At 62.8% G+C, this 16,379-nt stretch overlaps 1 protein-coding gene across 2 annotated transcripts in view; it reads left to right on the top strand.

Moving 5' to 3' along the window:
* Positions 1–16,379, top strand: part of FLNC (filamin C) — a 28,227-nt gene that overhangs the window by 10,846 nt on the left and 1,002 nt on the right. Inside the window, exons 19-45 of one of the 2 annotated variants that reach the window (XM_068189288.1) lie at positions 152–269; positions 859–1,121; positions 1,470–2,067; positions 2,709–2,882; positions 3,357–3,519; positions 4,218–4,378; positions 4,833–5,000; positions 5,465–5,588; positions 5,679–5,835; positions 6,049–6,238; positions 6,696–6,719; positions 6,818–7,065; positions 7,769–7,856; positions 7,942–8,082; positions 8,298–8,426; positions 8,556–8,729; positions 9,306–9,467; positions 9,788–9,991; positions 10,673–10,825; positions 10,925–11,047; positions 11,851–12,111; positions 13,408–13,677; positions 14,084–14,221; positions 14,521–14,636; positions 15,056–15,185; positions 15,581–15,757; positions 15,929–16,147. In XM_068189288.1, coding sequence (XP_068045389.1) covers positions 152–269; positions 859–1,121; positions 1,470–2,067; positions 2,709–2,882; positions 3,357–3,519; positions 4,218–4,378; positions 4,833–5,000; positions 5,465–5,588; positions 5,679–5,835; positions 6,049–6,238; positions 6,696–6,719; positions 6,818–7,065; positions 7,769–7,856; positions 7,942–8,082; positions 8,298–8,426; positions 8,556–8,729; positions 9,306–9,467; positions 9,788–9,991; positions 10,673–10,825; positions 10,925–11,047; positions 11,851–12,111; positions 13,408–13,677; positions 14,084–14,221; positions 14,521–14,636; positions 15,056–15,185; positions 15,581–15,757; positions 15,929–16,147 — 4,873 coding nt within the window. The remainder of the gene's footprint in view (positions 1–151; positions 270–858; positions 1,122–1,469; positions 2,068–2,708; positions 2,883–3,356; positions 3,520–4,217; positions 4,379–4,832; positions 5,001–5,464; positions 5,589–5,678; positions 5,836–6,048; positions 6,239–6,695; positions 6,720–6,817; positions 7,066–7,768; positions 7,857–7,941; positions 8,083–8,297; positions 8,427–8,555; positions 8,730–9,305; positions 9,468–9,787; positions 9,992–10,672; positions 10,826–10,924; positions 11,048–11,850; positions 12,112–13,407; positions 13,678–14,083; positions 14,222–14,520; positions 14,637–15,055; positions 15,186–15,580; positions 15,758–15,928; positions 16,148–16,379) is intronic. The other variant, XM_068189289.1, reaches the window with a different exon arrangement.

Raw genomic sequence — 16,379 nt, 5'->3', positions numbered from 1 at the left:
CCCCAGCCCCCCTCAGCCTTACGGCTTTGTGTCCCCTGGCACCCCCTTGGAATCCCCCAGCACTGTCCTGTGGATGTCTGCCCTCTGCCCCAAGACTGGGTGCTGTGTGGGGGTCCCCTGGCAGCACCCTGAAGTGGAGTTGTTCCTGCAGGGCCCCCTGTCCGTGGTGGTCACCTATGGGGGGGACCCCATCCCCAAGAGCCCCTTCCCCGTCACTGTGGCCCCACCCCTGCAGCTGGGCAAGGTCAAGGTGCAGGGGCTCAACAGCAGTGAGTGGCAGCACTGGGGGAATGGTGGGGGGACACCGAGGGAGGGGAGCACCCTGCATGTGGTGTAGAGTGTGGGGCGGGCCCTGCAGGGGACACTTAAGCACTGGGGGCACCCTGGGGGAAGAGACCTTGGAAGGGACACCTGGGTGACAGGATCAGTCTGGGGGGGCACTCTGGGGGAGGGCACTCTTGAGTGTGGGGTTCAGTGGGGTGAGGGCACATGAGAGCACGGACACTGCATGTAGGGGTACCTGGGTGAGGGATACACACCCTGGTTATGGGGTGCAGCTTGAGGGCCCCAAGGGTGGGTTGGGAGGCACCCTAGTAGGAGAGATTTGGGACTACCTATGTGTGGGAGCAACCAGGATACGGGGGACAGATATGGGTGGGGGCATGGGGGGACACACACCCTGTGGGGAAACAATGCCCTGGATAGGGGGGACACCCTTGGGTGGAGGTGACACACCCTGGGACAGACACACACCCCCTCACCCCGGGTCTGGTGGACATAGCTGGGTATGGGGTTCTCCATAGGTCTGGGGGCACCTCAGGGTGTGAGGTGCCCCTCTGACCCCCTACTCCCCTGCAGAGGCAGAGGTGGGGCAGGTGCAGGAGTTCCAGGTGGAAGCCCAGGGTGCAGGAGGCCAGGGGCAGCTGGAGGTGAAGGTGACGGGCCCCTCGCGGCGCCCCGTGCCCTGCACAGTGGGGCCTGCACCCCCTGGGGGCCCCCACCCCGTCACCTTCACACCATCCGAGGAGGGGCCCCACCGCGTCGAGGTCACGTACGACGGGCACCCGGTTCCAGGGAGCCCTTTCCCTGTGGAGGCTCTGCTGCCCCCTGACCCCTCCAAGGTGAGCATGGCACACGCGTGTGCAACAGGGATGTGTGTCCCAACCCCTGTGTGTCCCTCTGCCCTCCTGATCCCCACGTGCCGCTCACAAGCCCCAGATGTGCCCATATCCCCATAACCCCTGCATGTCCCCCTGGCCCCCACGTGTTCCTGTGCGAGCAGCTGGTGGCCTCAGGGCTGGGGCTGCAGGGCAGTCACATGGGGGTCCACTGACCCCCACCTGTCCCCATGTCCCCCTTGCCCCCTACGTGTCCCTCTGTCCCCCTGACCCCTACCTGTCCCTGTGTCCCTCTTGACCTCCACCTGTCCCTGTGTTCCCCCTGACCCCCATGTGTCCCTGTGTCTGCAGGTGGTGGCCTCGGGGCCAGGGCTGAAGGGCGGCCGTGTGGGGGTCCCAGCACCCTTCTCCATTGCCACGCAGGGCGCGGGCAGTGGGGGGCTGGGGCTGACAGTGGAGGGGCCCTGCGAGGCCAAGATCGAGTGCCAGGACAACGGGGACGGCTCCTGCGCCGTGTCCTACCTGCCCACAGCGCCCGGAGAGTACCACATCAACATCCTCTTTGCTGGGCGCCACATCCCGGGCAGCCCCTTCACGGCCGCGGTCACGGCGCCCTTCGACCCGGCCAAAGTGACGGCGTCGGGGCCGGGGCTGGAGCGCGGCCGTGCGGGCGAGGCGGCCGTCTTCTCCGTGGACTGCTCACAGGCTGGCGAGGCCGAGCTCACCATCGAGATCCGCTCCGAGGCCGGCGTCAAGGCCGAGGTCCTGGTGCAGAACAACCGCGACGGCACCTATGCCATCACCTACACTCCGGCCTGCGCTGGCGCCTACACCATCACCATCAACTATGGCGGCCTCCCGGTGCCCAACTGCCCCGTGCGCGTCACTGTCGACCCAGCCGTCGACACCAGCAGCGTCAAGGTCTACGGCAAAGGCGTGGAGCCGCGAGGTGAGGGAGGGGCCACGCAGGGGCCGCTCACCACGGCTCCTCTTTCCCCTGGGAGGGGATCTCCTTCTCCCCAGGGGCATCCCATCCCTGTGGGCATCTCTTCCTCCTGGGTACCCCTGTGGACACTACAGGGATCTCCCCTCTATGAGCTTCCCCACGGGCACCCCATCCCTGAGGGTGTCCCCTCTCTGTGGACATCCCCGCTCGCAGGCATTCCAACCTCATGGGCACCCCATGGACAGCCCTTCTCATGTGGGGGATTTCTGGGCACCCTGTGGATATCCCTCCATGGGCACCTCCCCCTTGCATGGACAACCCCATGGCTATGGACACTCCCATGGTCACCAACATCTCCTCCCCATGGGCATCCCCTCTAATGGAGGTTCTCCTGGGCACCCCACAGGCATCTCTCCTCCCGCTGTCCCCCTTGCCCCCGACACTACTCAGGGGTCCCTGTGGTTTTCCCCTCATTCCTGGGTGGAAGTTCTGGGGGTGCAGCGGGTGTGGGGTGGGACCCCAAGGGTGCACCAGTTTCCCCTTGAAGCCCCTGTGTGTGCCGGGGGGGCCATGGACTCTCAGAGGGTGCTGTAAGGGACCCTCAGGTGAGCTCTGGGCCCCCTTGACCCCCCTGTACCCCTCAGGGGTGCTGCGGGAGGTGGGCACTGAGTTCATGGTGGATGCGCGGGCACTGGCCCCCGCCGGGGGACCCCACGTCCGGGCACGGGTACTGAACCCCTCAGGGACCCCCATCGACACCTTTGTCACTGACCTCGGCGATGGCACCTACCGCGTGGAGTACACAGCCTTCGAGGAGGGTGAGGGACCCCCACAACCCCCCTGGGAGCCCAAACACCCCCAGGGACCCCAAGGCCCTCTTGGAGAACACAGACATCCTCAGGGGACCCCCAACCCCCTGGGAATCTCCAGGGACTGTGAGCTGCCCCAGGGACTCTGCTCCTACAGATTCCAACTTACCCCCAGGACCCCAAGTCTTGGCCAGGCATCCTCCATTCCTCATGAGGGACCTTCCGAGAGGGATCTTCCCGTGCCATATCCAAGTGGGGACCCCCTTCAATTCCTGATGGATCCCCAGAACCAGGAACCCCCAAGACCACTGAGACATCCCCAAATCCCAACCAGACACTCCCAGCCTCCCCCAAAAACCTCATCCAGGGATCCCCAAAACCCCCAAGACCTTTCAAACCCCACCTAGGGACCCCCAAAATCCCCATCACAGAGACCCCTTGTGCCCCCTTCATGGGCAGTGTGTGATGGTGTCCCTGTCACAGGGCTGCACCTGGTGGAGGTGACGTATGATGACGTGGCGGTCCCCAAGAGCCCGTTCCGTGTGGGGGTGGCCGAGGGCTGCGACCCCACACGCGTTCGGGCGCATGGCCCTGGCCTGGAGGGCGGCCTGGTGGGCACGGCCAACCACTTCACCGTGGAGACCAGGTGGGCACTGACCCCCAACCTCAATCCATCCCTGCTCCCCAAAGGCTCCCATCCCCTGCCTTCCAAATCCCCTGCCCTAGCCTTATTCCACACCCACCCACCTCTCATGCTGTCCATGTTGGGGGGTTTGGGGTGGGCATGGCTCCCTGCTTCAGTGTGGAGACCAGGAGGGCACCAGCCCTGAGTCCCTCCATTCCCACACCCATGGATTCCTCCCCCAGAGATGTCACCCTAATCCCAAGCTGCCAACCCACCATCTCCATCCCCTGTCGTGGAAGTGCCACCACTATCCTCTTGCACCTGTGCCCTTCATGTGCGTGTCCCACCTCTATCCCCTGTCACTAACCCGCCACCTCCATCCTGTGCCGCCACTCTGGCATCTCCATGTTCTGCCACGGAGGTCCCATGCCCAGCCTTTTGCATCCTCTAACACCTGTGTCCTTTCCCATGGATGTACCACCTCCATCCCATGTCACCAAACAGGCGTTTCCACTCCCTGCCATGAAAGCGCCATCTCCATCCCATGTCACCAGGATGGCATCTCTGTCCCCTTGCCATGGAGGTGCCACCTCTGCCACGGAGGTGGCACCTCCCTCCCCCTGCTATGGAGGTGGCACCTCCATCTCCCCACCATGGCAGTTGTTCCCCCTGGCCCCACCGTGCCTGTGTCGCCTCTCTGAGTGGTGGCATGTCCCCAGGGGCGCGGGCACTGGGGGGCTGGGCCTGGCCATCGAGGGTCCCTCAGAGGCGAAGATGTCCTGCAAGGACAACAAGGACGGGAGCTGTGCAGTGGAGTATGTCCCCTTCACACCTGGCGACTATGATGTCAACATCACCTTCGGCGGCCACCCCATCCCTGGTGCGGGGGGACACAGGGACGGGGGTTGGGGGGAGGTGTCCTGATTGTCATTTGTTGGTCACGGGGCTTCACTGTGGTGACGCCCCCATGGTGGCCCCACAGCCAAGCTGTCCCCTGCCTGTGCTGTCCCCATGGCCGTGGCTTTGGTACCCCCGTGGCCACATTGACCGATGGCCATGTTGTCCTCATGGCTCACACTGACCCTATGGCCACATTGATCTTATGAGCACACTGGCCCCACAAATTGTCCGTGCACGTGATAGACACGCCAACTCTATGGCCACACTGTCCCTGTGCCCCTGTTGACCTCATGGCCATGTTGACCTTGTCCTCGTGCTGATCCCATCCCCACAATGACCCCACACTCACATTGGCAGTGGCCACACTGCCCCCATCCCCACCCTACCCTGCCCTATGCTGCCTCCCTCAGGCACTGACCCCCTTCTCCGCACAGGGAGCCCCTTCCGGGTGCGAGTGCGGGATGCTGTGGATGCCTCAAAGGTGACGTGCTCAGGGCCAGGGCTGGGGCCCAGTGTCCGTGCACGGCTGCCCCAGAGCTTCACCGTGGACGTCAGTGCCGCGGGACGCGCAGCCCTGGAGGTGACGCTGCTGGGACCCACTGGTACGCAGGGACATGGGGAGCAGGGCGGGGCCTGTGTCTTGTGGGGTGTCCTGACCTCCAGGGTGTCCTGCCTCTTCAACGTCCTACTCCATAGGATGTCCTGGCCTTTGGATCCCATGGTCTATAGAGAGTCCTGCCCCCTGGGGTGTCCTGACTCATGGGTTGTCTAGCACCATGGATGCCCTGTTCCATAGGGTGTCCTGCCTCACGGTGTCCCCTCTTATATAGGGTGTCCTACCTATGGACGTCCTGCTCCATAGGGTGTCCTACCCCATAGGATGTGCAGCCCCATGAATGCCCTTCTTCACAGGGTGTCCTGCCCCATGGGGTGCCCTCCTCATGGATACTCAGATGCACCCAAGGAGGTTGTGCCCCACATGCTGCTCTATGCCCACCATGTCCTCCTGTCCCACATGTCTCCCTGCCTCACATGTCCCCACCCCACATGTTCCACTGCCCCACAGGGCTGCCGGAGCCAGTGGAGATCCGAGACAATGGTGACGGCACCCACAAGGTCACCTACACCCCAGCCACTGACGGGCCCTACACCGTGTCTGTCAAGTATGGGGGGCAGGAGGTGCCGCGCAGGTGAGACCCCACCTCGGGTGGGCAGAGGGGGACAGGATCCCCACACAGCCTGGAGATCGCGGCACCCTTCTGACTCCCTACTTCCCCCAGCCCCTTCAAGGTGACGGCGCTGCCCACCCACGATGCCAGCAAGGTGCGGGCAAGCGGCCCCGGACTGAGTGCGGGAGGGATCCCTGCCAGCCTCCCTGTGGAATTCACCATTGACGCCCGCGACGCTGGCGAGGGACTGCTCACGGTGCAGATTCTGGTCAGTGTGTGAGGGGGAAACATGGGGGAGTGTGAGGGTTGTGGGGGTGCACACTGAGGATGGGTGAAGGGCTGCTCGCAGTCCAGATCCTGGTCAGTGCAGGGGGGAGTCATGGGGTGCTGGGCCCCACGCGGTGCCCTTTCCCCCACATCCCGGGGTGCTGAGCCCCACGGGGTGCCCCCAGCACGGGGCACTGATGGGGGTTGCCTGCAGGACCCCGAGGGACAGCCCAAGAAGGCGTCAATCCGAGACAACGGGGACGGCACCTACACAGTGTCCTACGTGCCCGATGTGCCGGGGCGCTACACCAGCACTGTCAAGTACGGGGGCGACGAGATCCCTGCATCGCCCTTCCGGGTCCTCGCCGTGCCTTCTGGTGATGCCAGCAAGTGCCTCGTCACAGGTGGGGCTGCCCCACAGTGTCCTTATGCTGACCTATGTCATCCCCTTGCTGACCCACAGCATCCCCTCACTGCCCCACGATGTCCCCTCGCTGCCCCACCGCACCCCTCCCTGCCCCACAGCATCCCCTCCTGCCCCACAGCATCCCCTCCTGCCCCACAACATCCATATGCTGACCCACAGTGTCCCCCTGCTGTCCCACAGCACCCACCCCAGACACCCCTGCCTTACCCCCCACCACCCCATGGCTGCCCCCCAGCACACCCACTGCCCCACAGCTGCCCCCCAGCACCCCTCCCACCACCCCCAGACCTGCCCCACGGCACAGTGGGGATGAGCGGGTGCCCCCAGGACAGGATGTGCTGGCCCCCCGGAGCCCCCCGGCCCCCTCGGCACCCCTGGCCCCCCAACCAGCCCCCCCAACCCCTTCTCACCGCTCTCCCTGGTCTTTCTTGCAGTATCCATTGGGGGCCATGGACTGGGTAAGTGGTGCCAGGGGGGCAGTTGGGGGGCTGGGAGGAGGCAGTTGGGGGATAGGTTTGGAGTCCCCCCATGGCCCTGACCCCACCCTCCCCCACAGGTGCCTGCCTGGGCCCCACAATCCAGATCGGGGAGGAGACGGTGATCACGGTGGACGCAAAGGCAGCGGGACAGGGCAAGGTCACCTGCAAGGTGTCAACACCTGACGGTGCTGAGCTGGACGTGGATGTGGTGGAAAACCACGATGGCACTTTCGACATCTTCTACACTGCACCTGAGCCCGGCAAATACGTCATCACCATCCGCTTTGGCGGGGAGCACGTCCCTAACAGCCCCTTCCATGTCATGGTGGGTGGGGCACTGGGGTGGGCACTGTGAGTCTGGGGGGGTTGTGATGAGCACCATGGGTCAGACTTTGGGAGACCATGGTGTGGGCAGCATGGAATTGGGAGACCATGCTGGGTGCCATGGGGCAGAGAGTTGGGACTATGATGGGCACCATGGGGTCGGATGATCATGGTGGGTGCTGTGGGACAGACAGGTGGGGCCATGGGGTTGGGAAACAGTGGGGGATCCAAGGGACAAGGAGTTGAGGGCACAACGGACACCATGGGACAGATTTTGAACAGCAGGGTGACACCGTGGAGTAGGGAAACCATGGTGGCGTTGAAACATCATGGTAGGCACCAACAGACAGAGGACTGGGGCCATGGTCGACACCAAGGGAGAGAAAATTGAGTCAGTCAGTGTGGAGTTGCAAGAGCACAAGGGGCACTGCAGGGTCGGGTGACCATGATGGGAGTTATGGAATTGGGGGACCATGGAGGGGCAGTGTTGGCACAATGGTGGCCATCATGGAGCTGAGAGAGTTGGGAGACCGTGGTGGGCTCTGTGGGGCTGGATGACCATGGGGAGCACTGTCGGGCCAGGGTTGTGGTGTTGGGGGTTGGGATCATGGTGGACGCCATGGGGTTTGGAGGTCATGAGGATCATCACAGGGCTGGGAGCCCACCTTCGGGGTTCTCATGTTCCCTCTCTGCCCCACAATCAGGCCACGGAGGAGCCCCCAGCCACCACCGAGAACCTCCGGCCCTTTAACCTTGTCATCCCCTTCACGGTGCAGAAGGGTGAGATCACAGGTACAGCACAGGGTTGTGGGGATAGGGACAACCCCTTCAGGCACCAGCCCCCCTCTTGGTGCCCCTACTTACAAAATGCCCCCAGGTGAGGTGCGGATGCCCTCGGGGAAGACAGCGCGGCCCAACATCACCGACAACAAGGATGGGACGGTGACAGTGCACTATGCCCCCTCCGAGAAGGGGCTGCATGAGATGGACATTCGCTATGATGGCAACCACATTCCCGGTGAGCCACTGGCGGGCACTGGGAGCCACTGAGAGGTGGCTGAGGAAGGTTGATACAACTATGTCCTGGTTGGACTCCTGTGGGTCAGGCGCACACCACAGTGCGGAATGGTGGACATTCCTGGACGGTGGAATGTCTCTGTGGGGTCCATGGTTGGTCACCCTTGGGTTGGAGTGACCCCATGGGTCTCTGACCATTGTCCCTTGTGTCCCCAGGGAGTCCCCTCCAGTTCTATGTGGATGCCATCAACCCACGCCACGTCAGTGCCTATGGGCCTGGGCTGAGCCATGGGATGGTCAACAAGCCATGCACATTCACCATTGTCACCAAGGATGCTGGCGAGGGTGAGTGATGGCCAAGGGGGGGCTGGGAGGTCATGGGGACACCCCCAGTGCCATCAGGAGGGACTGGAGACCCCTGTTGCCTCCTGACACCCCTTGTCCGCTGCCTTCTGACAACCCCTGTGCCTCCAGGTGGGCTGTCACTAGCGGTCGAAGGTCCCTCCAAGGCAGAGATTACCTGCCAGGACAACAAGGACGGGACATGCACCGTGTCCTACCTGCCCACAGCCCCTGGAGACTACAGCATCATTGTGCGCTTCGATGACAAACACATCCCGGGCAGCCCCTTCACTGCCAAGATCACTGGTGAGACAGGCTAGGGGGCACACTGGCGTCTGGGGGAGTTCCGGGGCTTCTTGGGGGCTCCATGTGGCCATGGGGGCACCTGGTCAGCCATGGAGACATCTACGGAGTCATGGCTGTGAGGGCATCTGCGAGGTTGTGGGGGCACTTGTATGACCATGGAGGCACCTGTGGGTCATGAAGAGCGTAGCATGGTCATGGGGACACCTGTGGGGTAATGGGCACACTTGCCCAAGGCCATTGGGACAGCTGTGGTGTCTCTTGTCCATCCCTGGCCACCAAGATTCCCCCTCCCATGGCCTTGGGGACACTGTGAAACCTTGGAGACCCCAACCCATGGCCATGGGAATGTCATAGAGCTTTGAGGACCCCATCACAAGGCCATGTAGACCTTGTGGGGACTCTATCCATGGAGGATGCTATTCACACATCTTTGGGCGACCCCTCATTCTGAGGACCCTCTCCATATGTCCATTGGGACCTTGTGGGGCTTTGGGAATATCATTCCCTCACCATTGGGATCCTATTCATCCTGTTGTACACCTTGGGGTGATGTCCCTGCTGATGGCATCTCTGCAGGGGATGACTCCATGCGCACGTCCCAGCTCAATGTGGGCACCTCAACTGATGTGTCACTGAAGATCGCAGAGACAGACCTGAGCCTGTTGGCGGCTACCATCCGCGCACCCTCGGGCAACGAGGAGCCATGCCTGCTCAAGCGGCTGCCCAACCGCCACATTGGTGTGCAGGGACACGGGGACACCATGGGGACATAGGGACAGATGTGGGCACAGGAGAACTGGCACATGGGCACATGAGAGGAGGATGTGGGACCTGGGGACTTATTGGGACAGGGAACAGTGAGGCTATGGGGTCACAGAGATGGGTGACCTTGTGGCATTGGGTCAGCAGAGGGTTGGTGGCCATGGTCAGGGGACTTGGGTGGTGACCAGGGGCTGATGGATGTGGCCAGGGGCTGATGGCGGTGGCTAGGGGATGGGGATGGTACATGGGTGGTGGCCAAGTCTGGTGGTGGCGTGTGACCACTGTGTCCTCCCCAGGCATCTCATTCACACCCAAGGAGGTGGGCGAGCACGTGGTGAGTGTGCGGAAGAGCGGGCAGCACGTCACCAACAGCCCCTTCAAGATCCTGGTGGGACAGTCAGAGATTGGTGATGCTGGCCGGGTCAAGGTGTGGGGCCAGGGGCTTCTGGAGGGCCACACCTTTGAGGTGGCTGAGTTCATCGTGGACACACGCAGTGCTGGTGAGGACACGGTGGGAGATAGCCATGAGGGAGGAGGTAGCCATGGCTAAGGGCAGGATGTGGTGATGGCCATGACTGTGAGAAGGTTGTGGCCACCCAAGGATGAGGTGGTGGCCATGATTATTGCTGTGGGGTACTAAGGCCACATGTGATGGTGGCCAAGGCTACATGTGTCCAGGAAGAGATGGTGGTGATGGTCATGGCCAAGGCAGGATGGTCCCTGTGGCTGGGGTTGGATGGGGGCTGTGGTGGTGATGTGGCCATAGCCAGGATGATTTGATGACTCTGGCCATGCTACAGCTATGGCCAGCACAGGATGAGGTGGTGGCTATGCTGTGACCTTCATCTGAATGGGATGGTGACCACGGCTGTGGCATGGCCAATGCCCAGGTGAAACGTGGCTAAGGCCATGCCATGGCTGTGGCCAACACAGGATGGGGTGGTGGCCATGATTATGGGCATGGTATGACCATGGCCAGGATAGTGTGGTGGCCATGTCCATGGTGCAGCCAAGAGGGTGATGCTCTGGTGACCATGGCATGGCTATGGCCAGGAGGGGGGTGATGGCTGGGATTGGGTGGTGACCATGGCCAGTTTGGGCTTGTGGCCTTGGTATGACCATGACCAGGAGAGGGACAGCCTCCGTGGGACACGTCTGATCATGTCCCCATGGCCACACAGGTTATGGTGGGCTGGGCCTGTCCATTGAGGGCCCCAGCAAGGTGGACATTAACTGTGAGGATATGGAGGATGGCACCTGCAAAGTCACCTACTGCCCCACCGAGCCCGGCAACTACATCATCAACATCAAGTTTGCTGACAAACATGTCCCAGGTGGGGCTGGGGGAAACATGGGGGACAGAGGGTTGTGGTGGGGAGGGGTGCTAGGACCCTCATGGGGTGACAGGTCCCTGAGGTAACCGTCTCCCACAGGGAGCCCCTTCACAGTGAAGGTGACAGGTGAGGGGCGGATGAAGGAGAGCATCACGCGCCGGCGGCAGGCGCCCTCCATCGCCACTGTCGGCAGCACCTGTGACCTCAACCTTAAGATCCCAGGTAGGGTTGGCCTTCCTCCTCCTTCTCCTCCTCCTCCTTCTTCTCCTCCTCCCCCCCTCCTTCTCCTCCTCCTTCTCCTCCTCTTCCTTTTCCTTCTCCTCTTTTCATCTTTCATCCTCCATCATCCTCCTCTTCATCCTCCTCTCTTCCTCCTCTTCTTCTCCCTTCTCCATCTCATCTTTCATCCTCCATCATCATCCTCTTCATCCTCCTCTCTTCCTCCTCTTCTTCTCCCTTCTCCATCCTAATCTTCTTCCTCTTCCTGCTCTGTGGGCCGTGGGGATGTAGACACATCTCAGCCACTCCAGCTCTGATTTCTCCTTCCTTCCTCTTTCTCTCCCCTCCGTGCGTCTGTGTCCATGTCTGTGTCCCTCTGTGTCCCTCTGCGTCCTTGCATCCCACTGTGCATGCCACCACGCACTGATACCTCCATCCACGTGTCTGTGTGTCCATTCACACCTATCCACGTGTCCATCTCTGGCTTCATCCACCTTGGCTCCACCCCTCCCTGCACCGTTCTCTACTTCCAACCCTGTGACCACCCATGTCTCCACCCGTCATGATTCCATCATCCCTGTGTCCATCCTTGTCTCCATCCCTCCATGTCTCCACTCATGCACGTCTCCTCCCATCACTACATCCGTCTCTCTGTCCATTCATGCCCATGTCTATCCATATCCTCCTGTGTCCCCATGACCCCTCTGTGCACCCTTCTGTTCCCCTTCCGTGCTCACATCCTGTGGTCCCCGTGTGTCCCCATGTGTCCGCACTGTCCCTCTGTGTCCCTGCGGGGTGTTCCCCAGGGAACTGGTTCCAGATGGTGTCGGCGCAGGAGCGGCTGACGCGCACGTTCACGCGCAGCAGCCACACGTACACGCGCACGGAGCGCACTGAGATCAGCAAGACGCGTGGCGGCGAGACCACGCGCGAGGTGCACGTGGAGGAATCGACCCGCGTGGGTGGCGCCTTCCCCCGCGCTCCCCCGGAGCCCTTCGGTGCCTTCGGGGCCTTTGGGAGCCGCGAGGGCATCGGCGCCTTCGCAGCCCCTGCACGCGCACATGAGGGTGCGTCCTGCACCAGGGGCTGTTCGGGGGCTGTGCATGGGCGCGGGCAGCAAAGTGGGATTGCACAAGAGCTGCGGGTGCATGAGGGGCAAGCGTGCACCGGGGCGGGGTGTGCAGGGCACTGTGCTTGCAGGAGGGGCGGGCGTGCATGAGGAGAGTGCGAGTGCAGGGAAGTGTGTTTGCACAAGGACAGGGTGCACCGGAGCACCGGTTGTATATTTGCGCAGGTCTGTGATTGCACAAGGGCTGGGTGTGCAGGGAAGTGGGCTTGCATGAGAGCTGGGCACACTTGCCACGGGAGTGCCCTTGCACAGGGCTGTGTGTGCCCAGGACAACTGGGACAGACTCCCTGGCACACGCGTGGAGGCTGCTGTGCTGACAGGGGATGCCCTTCACACGGGGATGTGTGCAGAGGTGGGGGACAGCTCTGGCTCTTTGCACAGGCAGGGGCACACCTGCTTTCGGGGTGTGTGTGCTCAGCCCAGAGGGCTGTGGGTCCCCTCGGCATGGGTGTGCAGTCTCACAAGGGCGTGTGCACGCGTGTGCACACGTGTGTGTGCGAATGTGTGCGTGTGCACGCTGGCAAGTGCATGTGTCTGTGCTTGAGGGGATGTGCTTGTGGGGTGGGGTGCACCCAGCGGGCTCTGGTGGGTGTTGGGATGTCAGGGCACACTGGCGGCAGGGTGGTGGGATGACAGTGGCAAGGGTGCCCTGGTGGTGGGGTAGCAGGGCGCTGGTGTGCCAGGGAGCCCTTGGGACGATGGTGAGAAGGTGATGGGTAAATGGGGTGCCCCAGTGCCCTGGTATCAGAGTGACAGGATGTTGGGGTGACAGAATGACACAGTGCCCTGGTGACAGGGTGCAGGGGTGCTGTGGTGCCAGGGTGATGGCTTGATGGGGTGCCGGGGTGCCATGGTGACAGGATGACAGGGTGCTCCAGTGACAGGTGCTGGGGTGCCATAGTGACATGGTGATAAGGAAATGGGGTGCAGAGGGGCTGGGGTGTAGGGCTACCCGGGTTACAGGATGATGAAGTGATGTGGTGACAGGGTGCCCTGGTGACAGGATGACAGTGTGCCATATAGCCGTGGGATGCTGGGGTGCCGTAGTGGCGCAGTGGTGGGGTGACAATGGGGTGATGTTGGAGTGCCCAGGCGCCTGCAGCGTGACATGGTGTGTGCCTGCAGGTGAGGCGATGGTGCAGGAGCTGGGATGCCATAGCCATAGGGTGTTGGGGTGACGCTGGGGTGCCGATGGGTGTTGGGGTGCCCACGGTGACGCGGTGCGTGCCTGCAGGTGAGGCGTCGGTGCAGGAGCTGTCGGCGCAGGTGCTGAGCCCGTCGGGGCAGCGGCGCGAGGCCGAGGTGGTGCCGGGGGGCGCGGGGGTGTACAGCGTGCGCTTCGTGCCCCAGGAGACAGGCGCCCACACTGTCAGCGTCAAGTTCCGGGGGCAGCACGTGCCCGGGAGCCCTTTCCAGTTCACCGTGGGGCCCCTGGGCGAGGGCGGCGCCCACAAGGTGCGCGCGGGGGGCACCGGGCTGCAGCGCGCTGTGGCTGGCACGCCAGGTACGGGGGGGGTCTGCCAGGTATGGGGGATGTTGGGGGCCTGGGGTTGACTGGGGGCTAATGGGAGTGTGGGTGTGATGGGGATGTGGGGGCAATGAGGGATGGGTGCTCTTGGGGGGATGTGTCTGGGTGCTATTGGGGGTGTGGGTGGCAGTGGGGGGGTAGGTGCTATGTGTGTTTGGGGTGTTGGTGAAATTTGGGGGCTCTGGGTGCTGTGATGAGGGATTTGGGTACAGCTGAGTGTGGGGGCAATGGGGGGGTGTTATAGGTGCTCTGTGTTCCATGGGTGGGATGTGGGTGCTATGGGGGGGTCTGGGTGCCCTGGGGATATGGGTGCAGGTCTGTGCTGGGTGTCGCCATCCTGGGGTGCCATTGACGGCCAGGGTGACCCTGCTGACCCCCCCAGCTGAGTTCAGCATCTGGACGCGTGAGGCGGGTGCGGGGGGACTCTCCATTGCCGTCGAGGGGCCCAGCAAGGCCGAGATCTCCTTTGAGGACCGCAAGGACGGCTCCTGTGGCGTCTCCTACCTGGTGCAGGAGCCAGGTGAGGGGGAGCGGTATCCCAACACCCCCAACCACCCCTAACATGCCCCAGGGTGCTCAGCCTGGGGCTGGGGCCACAGGACCCTCCTATGAGGAGGAGCCCACATGCAAATGTATCCCCAATTAAGGGTGTCCACATGGGAGGATGTCCCCAAATGAAGGTGTCTCTGCACAGGTGTCCCCAAGGGAGGGTGTCTCCCTGAGTAGTGTCTCTGTGCATGCGTGTCCCCACAGAAGAGGGTTCCCCAGGGAAGGTGTCCCTGTGTGGGGGCTCCCTGCCTGACTGCTCCCTGTCCCCAGGTGACTACGAGGTGTCCATCAAGTTCAACGAGGAGCACATCCCTGACAGCCCCTTCATTGTCCCTGTCGCCTCCCACTCCGATGATGCCCGACGCCTCACTGTCACCAGCCTGCAGGTACGGGGGACAGCCCCTGTGAAACCCTGGGGCACCCCTGGGCTCACAGATGCCCCCTGGGTCCCCAGGTCACTCTTGGGCTGCTCTGAGCCCCTATTGCACTCTTGGGATGCCCACTGTGTGCCACCTTTGGGTCTCTGGTTGCACCCTTGGACCCTCTGGGGCCACCTTTCCCTTCCTCATGTCACCCCTAGACCACCTTTATGTCCCTCTGTGCCAGCCTTGGGGCCCTATCTGGTGCCAGTCTCACGCCCCTTGTGTCACATTGCACCCCTGTGTCACCCTTGGGCCCCATGGTGTTCCTCCTGCCCCACTGCCCCCCTGCCACGTCCCCCCATTCCCTGGGGTGAACCAGCTGGCATCATTCACAATGTCCCCCTGTCCCCCTCGTCCCTGATGCCACTGTGACACGCCCGCAGGAGACAGTGGCAGTGAACCAGCCAGCGTCCTTCGCGGTGCAGCTGAACGGGGCGCGCGGCGTCATCGACGCCAAAGTGCACACGCCTGCAGGGGTGGTGGAGGAGTGCTACGTGTCTGAGCTGGACAGCGGTGAGGGGACGCGGGGACACCGCGGGGACACCGCGGGGACCGTGGGGACACCGGGTCTGCAGATGTGGGGCTGTGGGCACAGGGTGCAGGACATGGGGACATGTGATGTGGGGACATGGGGCTTGAGAACATGAGGACGGGGGGTATGGGGACAGTGACACAGGGACACGGGACATGGTGGCATGATGGCATCCCCCAGACTAGTACACACTGGAGTTCTTGCATGGGGTCTGGAGACACAGGGATGTGGGAACACGGGACATGGGGACAGAGGACACAGGGGTATGGGGACATGTCTGTGTCCCCCTGATATGCACTGGGGTTCCTGCTGTGCAAGAACAGGGACGTGGGGACATGAGGACACAGGGACACGGTGACATGTCTGTGTCCCCCAGACCGGTACGCCCTGGGGTTCCTGCCGCGCGAGAACGGAGTGCACTCCATCGACCTGCGCTTCAATGGGCGCCACGTGCCCGGGAGCCCCTTCAACATCCGTGTGGGCGAGCAGAGCCAGGCCGGGGACCCTGGGCTCGTCACTGCCTTTGGGCCGGGCCTCGAGGGTGGCCGCACAGGTGACACTGCTGTGGAGACAGGGAGAGGGCTGTGGGAGGGGGGTGGGGACAGAGACACGGCCATGAAATGGTGATGGGGACAGAGCCACGACGGAGATGTGGCTGTGGGTGGTGACCACAACGGTGTCCTGGTGTTCTCTCCACGATGCCATCCCCATGTCCGTGTCCCAGGGGTGCCCTCAGAGTTCCTGGTGCAGACAGCCAATGCAGGGGCAGGAGCACTGGCTGTCACCATTGATGGCCCCTCCAAAGTGGAGCTGGACTGTACTGAGGTCCCCGAGGGCCACCGCGTCACCTACACCCCGATGGCCCCTGGCAACTACCTCATCTCCATCAAGTATGGGGGCCCCCACCACATTGTGGGGAGCCCCTTCAAGGCCAAGGTCACCGGTATGAACAGGAGGGACATGGGGATGGGAAGGGACATGGGTATTGGGAGGGACATGAGGACAGAGAGGAACATGGAACTAGCGGGGGCACGGGAGCTGAGGAGGACATGGGGACACCAGGGCCACATCATGGGCAGCCCCTTCAAGGCCAAGGTCACTGATACAGATGGGGTGGGGGCAGACACGGGGATGGGGGGCATGGATAAGGGAGACTGGGGGAGGAGAACATGGGG

This window comes from Anomalospiza imberbis, chromosome 5 (assembly GCF_031753505.1).
Source record: "Anomalospiza imberbis isolate Cuckoo-Finch-1a 21T00152 chromosome 5, ASM3175350v1, whole genome shotgun sequence".
Taxonomy (NCBI): Eukaryota; Metazoa; Chordata; class Aves; order Passeriformes; family Viduidae; genus Anomalospiza; species Anomalospiza imberbis.
This window is presented reverse-complemented; position numbering and strand designations above follow the sequence as displayed.